At 36.7% G+C, this 15,017-nt stretch overlaps 1 protein-coding gene across 1 annotated transcript; it reads right to left on the minus strand.

Moving 5' to 3' along the window:
* Nucleotides 1-2,224: 2,224 nt before the first annotated feature.
* Nucleotides 2,225-4,239, minus strand: LOC120089161. The gene is made up of 4 exons (XM_039046574.1): nt 3,964-4,239; nt 3,637-3,867; nt 3,007-3,225; nt 2,225-2,689 (listed from the first exon to the last, which is right to left on the minus strand). The coding sequence occupies exons 1-4, from the start codon at nt 4,237-4,239 to the stop codon at nt 2,225-2,227; spliced, it is 1,191 nt and encodes a 396-aa protein (XP_038902502.1).
* Nucleotides 4,240-15,017: the final 10,778 nt, after the last annotated feature.

Consider the following 15,017-nt stretch of genomic DNA (forward strand, 5'->3'; position numbering starts at 1 on the left):
AAACGAGAGGTATAGGGTTTTCTTTTTCTTTTTCACGGAGGGCTCGAAGGTAGTAGGGAAGAAGAAGAAAACGAAGCGTTTTGGTCTTTTTATAGGCAGGGGAGAGAAAGTGGGGTGACGTCAGGTGGCGCCTGACGTTCGTAATAAATGCAAAGTCGAAGGGACGTTCTTGGGTTCTAAGCACTCGAGTGCTTTGTATTTTCGAGACACATCCCTTCAATTGGGGCCATGCGTTAGACTTAAGTCTGACATGTCCGTTATTCCCATCTCGATTATACACAACTTTTTTTTAAAAAAAAAAAAAAAGTAAAATTTCTAACTTATGAAGGCAATAACAAAGAATAATCAATCTTAAAATACAGACAAACAAACAAACCAACAAACTCAAACGCATTGGTAAAATACATAATGCAAAAAGAACAAGGAAAGAAGAAGCGCCCCTAGAATATATATCGATGTGAATGCAGGGATGCTTCGATGCGGGCCTCAGCTGGCTTCGCGTGGTGCAAAAGATGACTTTTGACGTTCCATGCCATCTTCAAAGTATGGCTTCACTCTTTGGCCATTTACTTTGAACGTGTTGGTGCCATCCTCCCGTGTTAATTCCACTGCTCCATATGGAAAGATTGTTTTAATGATGAAGGGTCCTGACCACCTAGATTTTAACTTCCCTGGGAACAAACACAAACGTGAATTGAACAATAGAACTTTTTGGCCAACAACAAGCTCTTTCTTACTAATGCGTTGGTCGTGCCAACGTTTTTTCTTCTTTTTGTAGAGCTTGTTGTTCTCGTATGCATTCAATCACCATTCTTCAAGCTCATTAAGCTGAAGTTTGCGTTGAGAGCCCGCAGTGTCCAAGTTCAAATTTAGCTTCTTAATTGCCCAAAAAGCCTTGTGCTTCAACTCTAGGGGTAAGTGACAAGCTTTTCCAAATACTAAAGAGTATGAAGACATACCTATGGGGGTCTTGTAGGCAGTCCTGTAGGCCCAGAGTGCTTCATCTAATCTCTGTGCCTAATCTTTCCACAATGCGTTGACACTTTCTCCATGATAGATTTTATTTCTCGATTGGATATCTCAGCTTGACCATTTGTTTATGGGTGGTAGACGGTAGCGATCTTGTGCCTAACATTATATTTGGCAAATAATTTAGAAATGATGCGATTAATGAAATACGTACCTTCGTCACTTATCAAGGCTCTTGGCGTTCCAAAGCGTGTGAAGATGTTCCTGGTAAGATACTTAGAAACAGTGGACGCATCATTTCTGGCACAAGCTACTACTTCTACCCACTTTGATACATAGTCTATTGCAAGCAGGATATATTGTTGGCCGCAGGATAGGGGAAAAGATCCCATAAAATCAATACCCCAAACATTAAACAACTCAACTTCAAGAATATTGTTCAAGGGCATTGCGTCCCTTGATGAGATATTCCCCGTGCGTTGGCAGGGGTCACATTTACGAACAAACCCTTGGCGTCTTTGAAGAGAGTGGGCCAGAAGTATTCCGCTTTTGAAGGATCTTCGAGTGGTTCTTTGCCCACCGAAATGCCCTCCGTAAGTAGAATATGACACTCAGCCAAATGCATTGTGTCCTCCTCCTCTAGAACGCATCGACGCATTATGAAAGTCAGGGCCTTGTTTATAGAGAAACGATTCAAAAAATAAAATTTGCTATCATGTAAATGCGTCCTTGATTTTACTTTCTTGATCTTGCATTTCTTGATTTTCTAACCTGGACAGGTGATCAGCCACCTGATTCTCAGTTCCCTTTCTGTCCTGAATATCAATATCAAATTCCTGTAACAGCAGCACCCATCTTATTAATCTTGCTTCGCATCCTTTTTACTTATCAGGAACTTTATGGTTGAGTGATCTGTGTAGATGGTGGCCGACGCACCTACTAGATAAGATCTGAACTTCTTGATGCCAAACACTACAGCCAACATTTGTTTTTCAGTGGTTGTGTAGTGTTCCTGAGAGTCATTTAGTGTCTTGGACGCGTAAAAGATGGGATGTATCAAATTTTCTTTCTTCTGCCCTAACATTGTTCCTACTGCAACATCACTCGTGCCGCACATGAGAATAAAAGGTTGCGTCCAATCCGGTGTTATTAGTACCGGGGCTGTAGTCAACGCATATTTCAATGTTTCAAACGTGTCACAACAGTCTTCATTGAAATCGTAGGGCTGGTTTGCCTCTAGTACTGCACTCAAAGGTCACGCAATTTGAGAAAATCCTCTAACGAACCTTCGATAGAAGCCAGCATGCCTTAGAAAACTTCGTAGAGCTTTAACATTTGATGGTGGTAGAAGTTTAGTTATGACAACTATCTTGGCTTCATCAACTTCCAATCCAGCTTTAGATACTTTGTGGCCTAAGACAATTCCTTCAGTCACCATGAAGTGACATTTTTCCCAATTCAGCACAAGGTTCGTTTCCTCGCAACGAGCAAAGACGGCCTCCAAATTATCTAAGTATGATTGGAATGAGTCTCCAAAGACTGAGAAATCGTCCATGAAGACTTCAACGGTCTTCTCCAAGAAGTTAGAGAAAATAGCCACCATGCACCTTTGGAATGTTCCAGGTGCGTTACACAGCCTAAAGGGCATGCGTCTGAACGCAAACATTCCAAAGGGACAGGTAAATGTTGTATTCTCCTGATCTTCTGGGTCAATCAAAATCTAGTTATAACCAAAGTATCCATTAAGAAAGCAATAAAATTCTTTACCAGCAAGTCTGCCAAGCATTTGGTCAATGAAAGGAAGGGGGAAGTGGTATTTCTTAGTTGTCGCGTTAAGCTTCCTATAGTCCATACAGATGCGCCAGCCCATGACAGTCCTTGAAGAAATGAGTTCATTATTGTTATTGACTATCACAGTTGTTCCCCCTTTCTTGGGAATGCATTGGACTGGGCTTACCCAGCTACTGTCGGATATAGGATANTATTGACTATCACAGTTGTTCCCCCTTTCTTGGGAATGCATTGGACTGGGCTTACCCAGCTACTGTCGGATATAGGATAGATCACTCCCGCGTCCAGCCATTTTAAGATTTCTTTCTTGACCACTTCCTTTATTATGGGGTTCAGCCTTCTTTGAGGCTCAATCAATCTCGACTTCCCTTCTTCCAGCCTGATCTTATGCATGCAATAAGATGGGTTGATGCCACGGATATTCGCTAGCGTCCAACCTATTGCACACATGTGCTTTTTCAGCATCTGCAAAAGAGAGTGTTTGTTAGGCTCAGTAAGATTCGCGGAAATAATTACAGGTAAAGTTTTGTTTGTTCCAAGGAAGGCATATTTCAGGTGACTAGGTAACGATTTCAACTCAAGTTCTGGTGGTTTCTCTAATGATGGACGCATTGGTTTTATCTACCGCTCACTCAGACTTGACGGCTCTGGTTCTTTTAGGTTCTCCTCCAACGCGAGGACCTCGCACACATGGGTCTCCTCTGTAGGCAACTCTAAACTGTTCAGCTGAAAATATTCAATATCTGGGAACTTTAACGCATTTAATACATTAAACTTCACCTCTTTATTATCTGCATGCATAGTTAATTCTCCTTTATGCACGTCAATTAAAACTTTCCTAGTAGCTAAGAAGGGGCATCCAAGGATAATTGGTACCTCATTATCTGCTTCATAGTCCAAGATGATAAAATCTGCTGGGAATATGAAGATGTCAACCTTTACCATAACGTCTTCAATCTTTCCTTTTGGGTACTTGATTGTTCTGTCAGCAAGTTGAAGAGTAACAGAAGTGGGTTGTGCTATACCAATTCCCAGTTTCTTAAAGATTGAGAGTGGCATGAGATTAATGCTGGCTCCCAAATCGCACAATGCATGTCCCACATCCTCCTATCGAGCATGGAACTGTGAAGCTCCCAGGGTCCTTCTGTTTCTTAGGTAACTGTTTCTTACTAACGTGTTGTACTCCTGCGTTAGTACAATTACCTCCGTCTCGCTGACTCTCCTTTTCTTCGTCAAAATATCCTTAAAAAAATTTACATATTTTGGCATTTGCTCCAAGGCCTCTATAAGTGGAATGTCGATATGCAATTTCCTCAGGAGCTCAAGAAAGCGCTTGAATTGTTGTTCATCATTCTTCTTTATCAACCGTCTAGGGAATGGTGCATTCAGCGGCACTGCAGGTTTTCCCGCATTAGACGTACTTGGTTCTGAATGGCTTGTGGTCTCAGGCGTTCTTTCTTCTTGATCTTCTACTGCCATTGGACGTGTGTTGCATTCTTTTGAAGGACTACTATTTCTTGGATTCATTCTTCTTTCTTCAAGAGTTTTTCCACTTCGCAACGTCACCGCGTGACATTCCTTCTTTCCATTGTTCCCAGAAGTTCAGTATTGTAGGTAGAACTCCAGGCTACCTATTTTTCAACTCGCTCGCTATCTTCCCTACAAGTATTTCCAGGTTTCTGATAGACGACGTCTGGCTTTTCAACAACGCGTCATTCTAGGCTATGTACTCCTTTAATAGGTTCTCAAGCGGAGATCCTGAGCTCGACGCCTGTCCTTCTCTATTAAAGGGTTGTTGATGTGGCTGATGCGTTGGTTGAAATGCAGGTGACGGTCCTTGCCTTTGCTGTTGGTTCGCCCCTGGATGATGCTCCTGATGATTTCCTCCTGTCCAAGAAAAATTTGGATGGTTTCTCCATCTAGGATACTATGTATTGGAAAATGAGTTGTTTTTAATGAAGCATACTGACTGCGGGTTTTGTGGGCAATCAGCATAAGAATGAGGATCTCCACAGCCCACACAGCTAAGCATAGGCTGCCTGAATGCTTCTACCTGATTGACCTTCTGCTGATTTCATGCGTTTCCGAATGATATGTTCTGCAAAAGGTTGGTCATCGTAGCCACTTGTGCAGAAAGTGTGGCTATTGCATTGGAATCGATAGAATTAACATTCTGAGATCTCTTCTTCCTGTCAGTTCTTCCATCATACGAATCGTCCACCCATTCCATGTTGTGCTTAGCAATGCGGTTGTAACAACCCAAATTTGTACGCATACACTACAGGAAATTAAATGTCAAATGTTAAGCAAGACGAAATTTTATTTAAAGGGGTGGTAAATGTAATACCCTAACCCTAATTTAGAAAGCAAGAAAACAAATAAAATATATGATTAAGAATGAAAAATATATAAATTTAATAGAAAAATCATGTGGAAATTTAGAATTGGAAAAATAGGAAATTTATTAATTATCCAAAAATAATGAATAAAGGGGCAGAATCAGGGAGAATTAATTAGAAGTTGGCCACTAGCTAATTCAGAAGACAACGGGCAGTAGATAACTTTTTGTTTGGTCACTGTTCATTGGAAGAATTGGAGGTGAATTAATTGCCCATATACTCTTAAAATTTGAAAGAGTTAAAAAGAGGAAGTGGAATCCATAAGTAGTGAAGGCAACCACACGTGAAAACTAGCAAGATTGGAGAGAAAATTGGGGAGAGCGAGAGTGGAGAGAGCGAGATTCTCAGCGAGACAGTCGGAGAGAGTGGAAGCAAGAGGGAGAGCGGGAGTGAGAGCGAGAGTGAGATCAGCGAGAGCGAGAGCGAGAGTCACGAGAGTTAAACCAGCGAGATTCTAAGAACAAAGAGAGCGAGATTTGGACAGAAGCGTGAATTATGCGTTGAATTTGGACACAATCTTATAGATTATACATGGAAAACCCTAAAATTGAATACAAACAAAAGTTGAAGACGTAAGGGCAAACGTTAGCCAAAATTAGGTGTCTTATTAAGAGAAATTCTTAAACCCAAGTAATTTTAAAGAAGCCATTTGTAGGATGAGTTGTCACACAGAAAAGAGCTAGAAACAGCTATAAATAGGAGGCTTTGGGCTGGAAGTTAAACTCATTCTCAAACAAAACTCAGTAGTAAAAATCGTGTGAAAAGGGTGAAGTAATTCTGTTAGTTGAAGGAGGAAACGTGAAGTGCTGCCCAAATTTCCTTCCAATTTAAGAGGGAAAACTATACTGATTAAACCATAAGGAATAATAAGGAATAACTAGGATCGCAGTCAAGGTAAGTAGTTATCTCACCAGTGTTTCATGGTAGTGTACCTTTAATATGTTGCATAATTATGTTATTGTTATGTTGCATTACATGTTTAAAATACGTTTATCGACAAGGGACCCCATGCATTATGTGTGTTCATAAGATTAAATTTTAATTAGATAAAGGTTATGCTTCTAGGGATAGCAGGGCATGTATGGTTGCACCCCTCTAGTCCAATCTTATGTTTATGTTAATGGTTGATGTTGGATACGACTCTGGCCCTACTGACTGCATAACCCGCTAATCATCAGATGGGCTAGTTTTCGCCTAAGTTCTCATCTTCCTATCAGGGCAGAGAAATTTACGTTAGAAGCATAACCGACCACCACATGTTATTATATGTTTTCGGTCCCAATCATATGTTTTCAGGACATGTTGCATGTGATTGTGCATTTGGTCACTACCCTATGTGAGAACTACTTACTGGGCATATTATATACTCATCCTATTTTTATAAACTTTGTAGGTAAGGACACAGCGTAGGTGGCAGAACTGGACATCGCTCAAATGGCCAACCATCAAACTCACTATTATAGGCATATGCATTTTTGTATCACTACGCTAGTGTTTTATGGATCCTGGTGTTTTGTAAAATAAACTTTTTATATAGTTTTCTACCTAATTAATAAAATCTTAGATATGTTCTTTTGAGATTTTTATCAAAACCTATCTCATAATAGAAAAGTCTAGGTATGCATGTCGTAGTGGTCGGATCATAATATGTAAGGATCCGGTCGTTACAGCGGTCTAATATATTTTTAGCCTCAGTGTAAGATTTATCCATAATTCCACTAGCTGCCGCTACGTCGGCTGCCATCTGTGATGCTCTATTCAATCCACCATAAAAAGTCTCCATCTGGATAGTTAGTGGTAGTCCATAATTTGGGCAATTTTTTACCAATCCCTTAAAACGCTCCCATGTGGCGTTTAAGGTCTCAGCTTCTTCTTGTTCAAAGTTCATAATATCTTGACGCCTCCTCGCGTTAGTGGTAAGTGGGAAGTATTTTTGCATTAATTTCTCCACCAACTTCTCCCAGGTGGTGATTTCACCAGGCTCTAGTGAGCTTACCCATTATTTTGCGTCATCACGCAAAGAAAAGGGGAACAAAGACAGCCTAATCGCCTCTGGGGTGATTCCACGAATCACAAATGAATTACACGTTTCCAGGAAACGCTTCATGTGGGCGTAAGGATCTTCACCACGACTACCCCTAAATTGTCCAACAGTCTGGAGCATTTGAAGCATTATAGATTTCATCTCGAACCTCGTCCCATCTAGCGTTGGGTATATGATTCTTGGAGAGAAATCATACAGTACAGGGGACGTGTACTCCCTCATGGGACTTGTGCTACTGTTCGCCATTAGGATCAGATTTTATGCAGCATGAGCTAGTTGCTGATCTAAGTTCTGATTTGCCTAATTGTCCGCCATTGCTTATTGCCTTTTCTGTTGCCTGAGAAGTTGTTGCCTCAACATTCGACGACGATTAGATCGGTTTCTACGTCAGAAGGTTCTTTCAATCTCAGGGTCATATATGAATTCATGAGTGCTCTCCCTGCTCATAAACGTTTACAGGCTTAGGCTTGGCTTGTAATACTCCCTCGACTGAAGTGTTCCTACAAAAGATACAACAAAATTTCTGGTTAGTTTTGTTTCTGAATCCCCGGCAACGGCGCAAAAAACTTGTTTGTTGTTATCGTGATTCGAGCTGGGAGTGTATTGTATAAAATAAATTGGAAAAATAAGTTCTAAGTATAGATGATGTGTTGATGCTTTGATGCGTTTATGTATTTGTAACTGTTGGCTTTTTGGCCCTTAATCTCAAATTAATTAATTTTAATTAATTAATTAATCAATGTTTTGATAATAAAAAACTCAATTTTTAATTACTGAAAATCTTAGTATTTTAATATGTCCATAGCGTAGAGCTTGGAACAACGATTCCAACACCTCTTGAATCACTCAAATCGAAGCTAAAACGAAGACAATATGACTGAAACAAGTCTATAGAGAAAATACCGTGGTGGATGACGTGGCATAACCAGACCATTTGTATGTAGACATGTATTGGTTGTATAGTGGATCATTAAGAGATTAATATATGATGAACTTTTGATTTTTGGATTGATTTAAAATAAAAAAAATTGAAATTAAAAAAAAATTAAAAATAAAATAAATTTAATATTATTTTATGTTTGTGTCTAACTGCTAGTTTTTTACACATGGTATGTTTTTATTTTTGGATTGACTTTAAAAAGAATAAATTTAAAAAGAAAATGAACTAAAAGGAAATGAATTTAATATTATTTTATTTTTGTGTCTAATGGCTAGTTTTTGACACATGGTATGTTTTTTTATTTTTTGGATTAATTTTAAAAAGAAAATGAATTTCAAAAGAAAAGAAATTTAATATTATATTTTGTTTGTATCTAACGACTAGTTCAGTTTAAAATCTCCACTATTGATTTTTCTTTTCCAAAATCCAAAGGTCCAAATTAATTGTGGTTTCTAAAAATTTTTCCATCTCTATATAAACTATCTTTCTCTCTAAATTTTAAACCAACAAATTTTACATTTCATAATCCTCCAAAACTCAAAAGTTCCATTGTTGCTCTCTCTAAGTTCCCAATTTTTTTTCTTTTCATCTTATTATTGAGAGAGTGTTATTGTATTATGAGGATAAACTTGTTGAATGCTTAAACTTGTAAATCCACTCTAGTGAGAGTTGTATTATGTTCTTCAAAAATTCCAACATTTGTAACGGTTTGATCTTAAACCGTGGAAAGGATCGGGTTTGCTCTTAAACCCGTAAAAGAAGCGGTGGTGTAATGGTTGGGCTCTAATCCATGGAAAGAGTCGGAAAGATTTTATTCAAATTCCCAAGAGGCGCTTGGGGAGTGGAATAGGTCGAGTTTGACCGAACCACTATAAAAATTACGGTGTCTTCTTCTCTAACTCTTTCCTTTTTATTTTTGCAATTAATTTAAGCAATTTATTATATATTTTAGTTTGTTCTTATTTATTTGCTAAAATTTGATAGAATTAAATTATCACATTTTTTGTCATCTTATTTGTTGCATAATTTGAATTTTTCTTATTATTTATAAAAAGTGTATTACTTAGTTTAATTAGGTTAATTTAGAGAAAAAAAAGTGCATTAGAGCTGTGCAACAGAACGCATGACACTCCTATTGACGTTCAAGTTTTCCTAAACCAAACCCAAGTATAAATTCAATTTAGGTTCCTGGTAAGTCCAGGGTCGAACTCAGCGATTCGGTTAAGCTAACGCAAACCTTGCATTGTAGCTATTGTAGGGGTTTCCTAAAATATATGAAGAAACGTGTTATTTACACTAAGGTGTTGTGCTTGTGCAAGAAGATACAAAAGAGTTGAGTAGTGAGTGATGAATCATGCAAAAATGGATTTTAATGTAAGTGGTATGCGTCGATCTATGATGAATTTACACAAACTGATGTGGATGAGATGGGATGATTTGCTTATCTTTGTTTATGCGTTAGACTTTATTCAACACTTCTCAATGCGAATAACATACAAAATCTATCTCTAGGATGCATGCGTCGAACACAGAATGCAATAAATACCAGTACATCAGGCGTTCTACTTGATGCAGCTTAGTTATTCTCTCGATTAATCTAAGTTAAAGATGCTTTTACCAATTGATCAAGATGACTTAAGCGTTTAAAATGAGATTTTGCATAAAGTATAGATGCATTCAACATAAACAAGAAATAAACAATGGCAAAGTATGATGGATCAAATATATGAATTTATAAAGAAACAGATTGTCTTTACAAAAGCAATATTTAATCAGATGAAATGAAAGGAACTGAGTCAAGCCGCAAAGTACAATCTCTTGTATCTCTTTGGCTCAATTCTAGTTGTGTACAATCACTTATATAGGAGTTGGACAAAATGTCTTTCTCAAGCTTGACTTCCTCCGCTCCCTGACCGGCGGTGATGGTGGTTCTCAACCCTTCTAATCGTCTTGGCACCACAGCACAACTTCTAAAGAACTAAAACTATGACTACGCTAATTATGAGAGTGAGGATTGTGAAAATTTTCTGAATATGTATATGTATATCTGTATTCTGGAGGGACTTCATCTATTTATAGGCGTTGGTATCTCCACTTGGTGATGGGCAGCATTAAAGTCCATACCCTGGTCAGCCGCCTGACACTCAAAAGCTTTTCAGACGCCGCCTGCTACAGGTGCCCATACTTGCAAGTGGTGATGTGACACAATCAGCCTGGATCAATAAATCTTCTCTGCGTTGAATTCCCTCCGACGCATGGCCCATGCGTTAGAACGTTTGCCTACGACACTTCTTGATTATGCATTAGCTTCTTGTTGAAATCCTGCAATACAATGTGTTAGTGTCACATTATTTAGTAATAAAACTTATTTTGCATGAATTTGCTAATGTTTGAGTAATTCCATGCATTTCTTCTAAAAATGAGGAGAATTTATCATTAAAAACCTTAGTTGTTCCAACTTAGCAGCAAAAATAACTTGTATTTGTACAAGTTATCATAGATCATCCCAATGGATTCCAAAACAGTTGAGTACATTTGTTTTATATGAATTTGTAGTAGTTCTCCCTACTTAATCAACGACAAAATTCTTGATGTGAATATTATAATCTTGGTGGTAAGCATAAGCTTCATTCTTGAGTATTGAATTCTAAGTTACAACTTTGTTTTCATTCTAGGACTTCTACTTGGGTTTGAAAACTCTCCTTAAATCACCAATTAATTAGTTAAAAGTTTGTAGGTAGTTTAAGGATAAAGTATCATTGGACCGGGGGTATGGATATATATACTTTGATGCTTGTGTACTAATGGAACCTATGCACTATGTTGATGATCATTGGACTGAGGGTATGGATACATATACTTTGTTTTTTTACTAATGGAACCTATGCAATAGATCCTAATTCTCTAACATACTTTAGCCAGTAAAAGAATAGTTGTATGAATTACTATAGTTTCATAAGCATAGACCAATTTAGTGCCAGAACCAGATGAGCAAGTATTGTCTTCACTTCACGTGCCTGCTTTTGGGATTTGGAAAGTATTTTTATTATAAGCTCAAAGAATACCTCTTGCATTCTTTGAAAGTTAGAGTTGGTGAATGCATAACAACTCTAATTTTGCCTAGAAAGATTTAGAAATAGCACTGTATCACTAATTTCTGGGACAACGCCTTCTTTAGTGAAGTTTCTTCATACTAGACTTCCTGAAAATGAAGGTTCAGTAGTTGATTTTGTTTTTACTATACGATATGTTAGATCATTATTATTTCATATCTGTAGCATCTCCTCATTATGGTGTTTAAATAATGTTCTTTTCTAGAGCCTAAAGCTAGTAGCACTCGGCTATAATGAAGGTTAATTTTGAACAACATAACCACCATTTCTCTGTTTAAGAGTTGGAAGTTCAATTCTCTCCCTTAATACTTCGAACAAGATAATTCTTTAGTTTTATATTTGCTGTTCATGACTTACCAAATTGAAGTTATACATCTCTATATTTGTGTTTCATGTCAATTGATTAAGAGTTCACTACACACTACAAGAAATATTCTCTCCTCTTGTTATTTTCTTTCATTTTTTTAGAAAACAGTTTCAATTACTAATATCTTTACTTATTGTAAGCTTGTAATTAGACTGAGAATGGTTGCTCATTTTGATTATGCCTCTTTGGAGTTTAGACAAGGTTGGAAGCACAAGTTGTTGTCTATTTGTTTGTTTTATTTAGTTATTTGTGATTTAGCTGCAAGGCTCTGTTTTCACAGATACATTTTTCAAATCCTAATATATATAGTTTTGCCAACTTATTATTAACTATGTTATGTATCAAAGACAGAAGCAGTAAGAACAAAGTGGATAGACTTCCTATAGATAACTTGTGAGTTATGGAGGTCTTCACCCTTCGAGGTCTTCTAAATTTGACACATGCTTGTAGGAAAGACAATCCAGTGATTGTTGATGTGGTCCACAATAGGTAACTTTTGTTAATTAGCTTCAACAATGTCTTCGAAACTTGTAGGATTTAAAACTCTCTCAAACACCAACATTTTTTGTTAAGTGTTCCAAATTTGAATGATTTAGGTGAATGCCTATCTTTTCTGGGTTACTTTGATAGATTCACACCTAGTAGATCTGATTCCAATTTTGCTTTTGAAAAATGGATTCAATTTCTTTATTATTAAACATATGTGAAATGTGAAATGTGCAGCTGAATCCTTGTTGAATGAGATTATTTGATGGTTTTAAACAATTTTGCTTCTCACCCTCTGATTGAGTCTTTTATTGTTAGGGCTTCGTTATTGTTTGTTTATTTGATGTTTTTTGGGGAAATTATCTTGTCAAACGCGAAGGCTATAGCTCTGCAACTTACTGTTGCTTTGCTGTTGTGTTGAGATCCGATTGTGTGAACTTTTGATTTTGGATTTTTTTTTAAATTTGTTATAAGATTTTTCTGTCTTGCTGATGGTTTTATTTAGGATTTTACTATACTGAAATGTTATAATTAACATATTGAGGAATGTACTATTGATTTTAGTTGTTCACTTTCTGAATACATTGATTCTCCTAAAGCATTTTAGAAAAACAAATTCAGGTAGAGTATGAAGTTATGGTCCAAAGTGGAGTTATTGATGAGTTGGTAAGGCATCTGATTGAACAATATGGGATTCCAAAAAATCACATTGAAGTATTTGATAAAACAAGGAAATGAGAGGGCTAGAGCTGGTTAGACTTTTATGTTTACTGCTAATTTTGATGCATGTAGTTATATTAAAGAATAGTTGGTATTACCTTTTTCTGTCTTGGGCCTGCTTCTACAAAACAAAAACAAATAAGCCCAAATGATGAAAATAATATGAGGCTCTTACTGCTGATCCAATTCAAAAGGCACTGTTCTTTGCCCCAAATGCTTTGGTTGGTAGAGAACTTAGTTGAGAAGAGTCCATGATTTTTTAGCTGATGCCTTACACGTGGTTGATTCCATTGATTTTTGTTTGATGGAAAAATGAAAAGTCTTTTAATTTTCTGATGGGTGATTAATGCAAACAAAATTTCTTTCTTTCTCTAGCGTTCAGATTCTCTCGTTCTCTGCCATTCTGTATTCTTTTCTTTCTTCTAACCCTAATGCCTTTTGTTTGATTTGTGTGATTGTTTATGAGTATACGATGGAGGATTCTTGCAATCAGGTAAACGATGGCAGAAGAAAAAGGTAGACGATCATGCAATCGTGTAGATGATTGCTAGAAGAAATGGTAGATGATTGTTCGATCGTCTAGATGATAAGAAAAAAAATGGTAAACGATGAGCTATCTTTGAGCTATCTTGTAGACGATGAGAAGAGAAGAAGAAATTTACTTAGCGATGTACGTGGTTCGGCTGTTAAAGCCTACGTCCACGGGAAGGAGAGAGTTTTATTAAGAAGCTAAGTCACAGACCATTTTTTTCTTTACAGATCTTTCAAGATTTCTTGAAGCTATGTATTGTTGTTGTATCTAAAAAATTTGTAAATGATGAGTATATATACTAATTTTTGATACAAGTAGTTATAATAACTAACTGTAAAGATTAAAAAAATGTGAAACAGCTTCTTGTATGTTGATGTATGAGCTTATATTCTTCACTTCCCAATCTGATTTCTCATGGAAATGACCCAATCAATCCAATTTTATGTCATCACTTAATTGCACCGACAAGATATTATTTCCACAGATATCATGGCTACTAGCCTACTACCAATATCGCCAGAGGGGGTATGGTATTAACTGTGTGTACGAGGATTATTTTTGTGGTCGTCTCTTCAACATACATTCCATTATCATACTTATACTATTGAGTATCATATGCATCCTTCTATTGAAGTTTAAACAGTGAAAATTTCTGTATTAAGAATGATTGCATTTGAGTTTTTGTGAACTTGAAGAAGATTTCTTCAACTAAGTGAGTAGCACTAGCACTAGCACTACACCCCATTCTAGAGAGATTTAAGTCTTGATGTCACTTCTCATTGAATATTCGTTGATGACTGTGGAGGACATGGAAGAAGGGAAAACGCCATTCACAATTTAATGAAAACAAATGTCATTCATAATTGCATCCAATGTGTGTTAATTGCAAGAAGAAAAAGTGCAATATTCAAGTGTCCCCCTATTTGGTTGATATTGAAAAATTGGGTAATCATTCTTTCTCAATTATTACTTTTTATAGTTTATTTTTACAATCTTCATTATCAATTGAGCTTGAGGAAACAATTGTTCTTCTTGGAGGCTTGAAGCACCCATATCAATTAAAGATCAGAACTGTGAAGATGCTAGAAAAGGTGTCACTGGATATTTTCTACACTAACAAGCACTTCCCATAATCTAGAGCTTTTGGGTATTGAGTTTGAAGTTGTTTGTACTTAGAAAAACAAAGCTGATGATATTCAGCTTATGTAAATTTTATATGTTAGCCATGTTAGAGCAAATGTAAAGTTAAAGAAACTTATTGAATTGCCTAAGTTACAGTTATTGAGATAATAACCTTATTTAATTGGCTAAGTAAAGTTTAAGATGATAAGGCTGCTCTGTTAGGAGGCCTTGTAATATCAGCCTTTGCAAAGTTGTAAAGTTGTTTAATTTTGTTTTGTAATTATTTTTGTAGGTGAATGAAATGAGGCTTTGCGTATGGATGGAGATACAACTCACTTGCCCTTTGATTTATGTTGAAAGTGAAATATTTGATTTATGTGTAGTTTTTATTTTTCTATGAATTAGGAATAGACATGAATTGAGGTGCTCTATTCAAAAAAACCAACTTCTTTATAAGTGGAGACCAAGAACAGGTAAGGAATCTGTCTAAATGTGTGGATGAATCTCTGAGTTTGTGCTCACATATGAAGATAG

Source organism: Benincasa hispida, chromosome 10 (assembly GCF_009727055.1).
Source record: "Benincasa hispida cultivar B227 chromosome 10, ASM972705v1, whole genome shotgun sequence".
Taxonomy (NCBI): Eukaryota; Viridiplantae; Streptophyta; class Magnoliopsida; order Cucurbitales; family Cucurbitaceae; genus Benincasa; species Benincasa hispida.

What these genes read in the sequence shown, in the direction of transcription:
- LOC120089161 (XM_039046574.1), bottom strand. Translation starts at nt 4,239, where the DNA reads ATGGCAGTAGAAGATCAAGAAGAAAGAACGCCTGAGACCACAAGCCAT. An exon ending in GGAGAGTCAGCGAGACGGAG is followed by an intron (nt 3,868 to 3,963) that starts GTAATTGTACTA and finishes CATGCTCGATAG; the next exon opens with GAGGATGTGGGACATGCATT. An exon ending in CTATATCCGACAGTAGCTGG is followed by an intron (nt 2,690 to 3,006) that starts GTAAGCCCAGTC and finishes GGTTATAACTAG; the next exon opens with ATTTTGATTGACCCAGAAGA.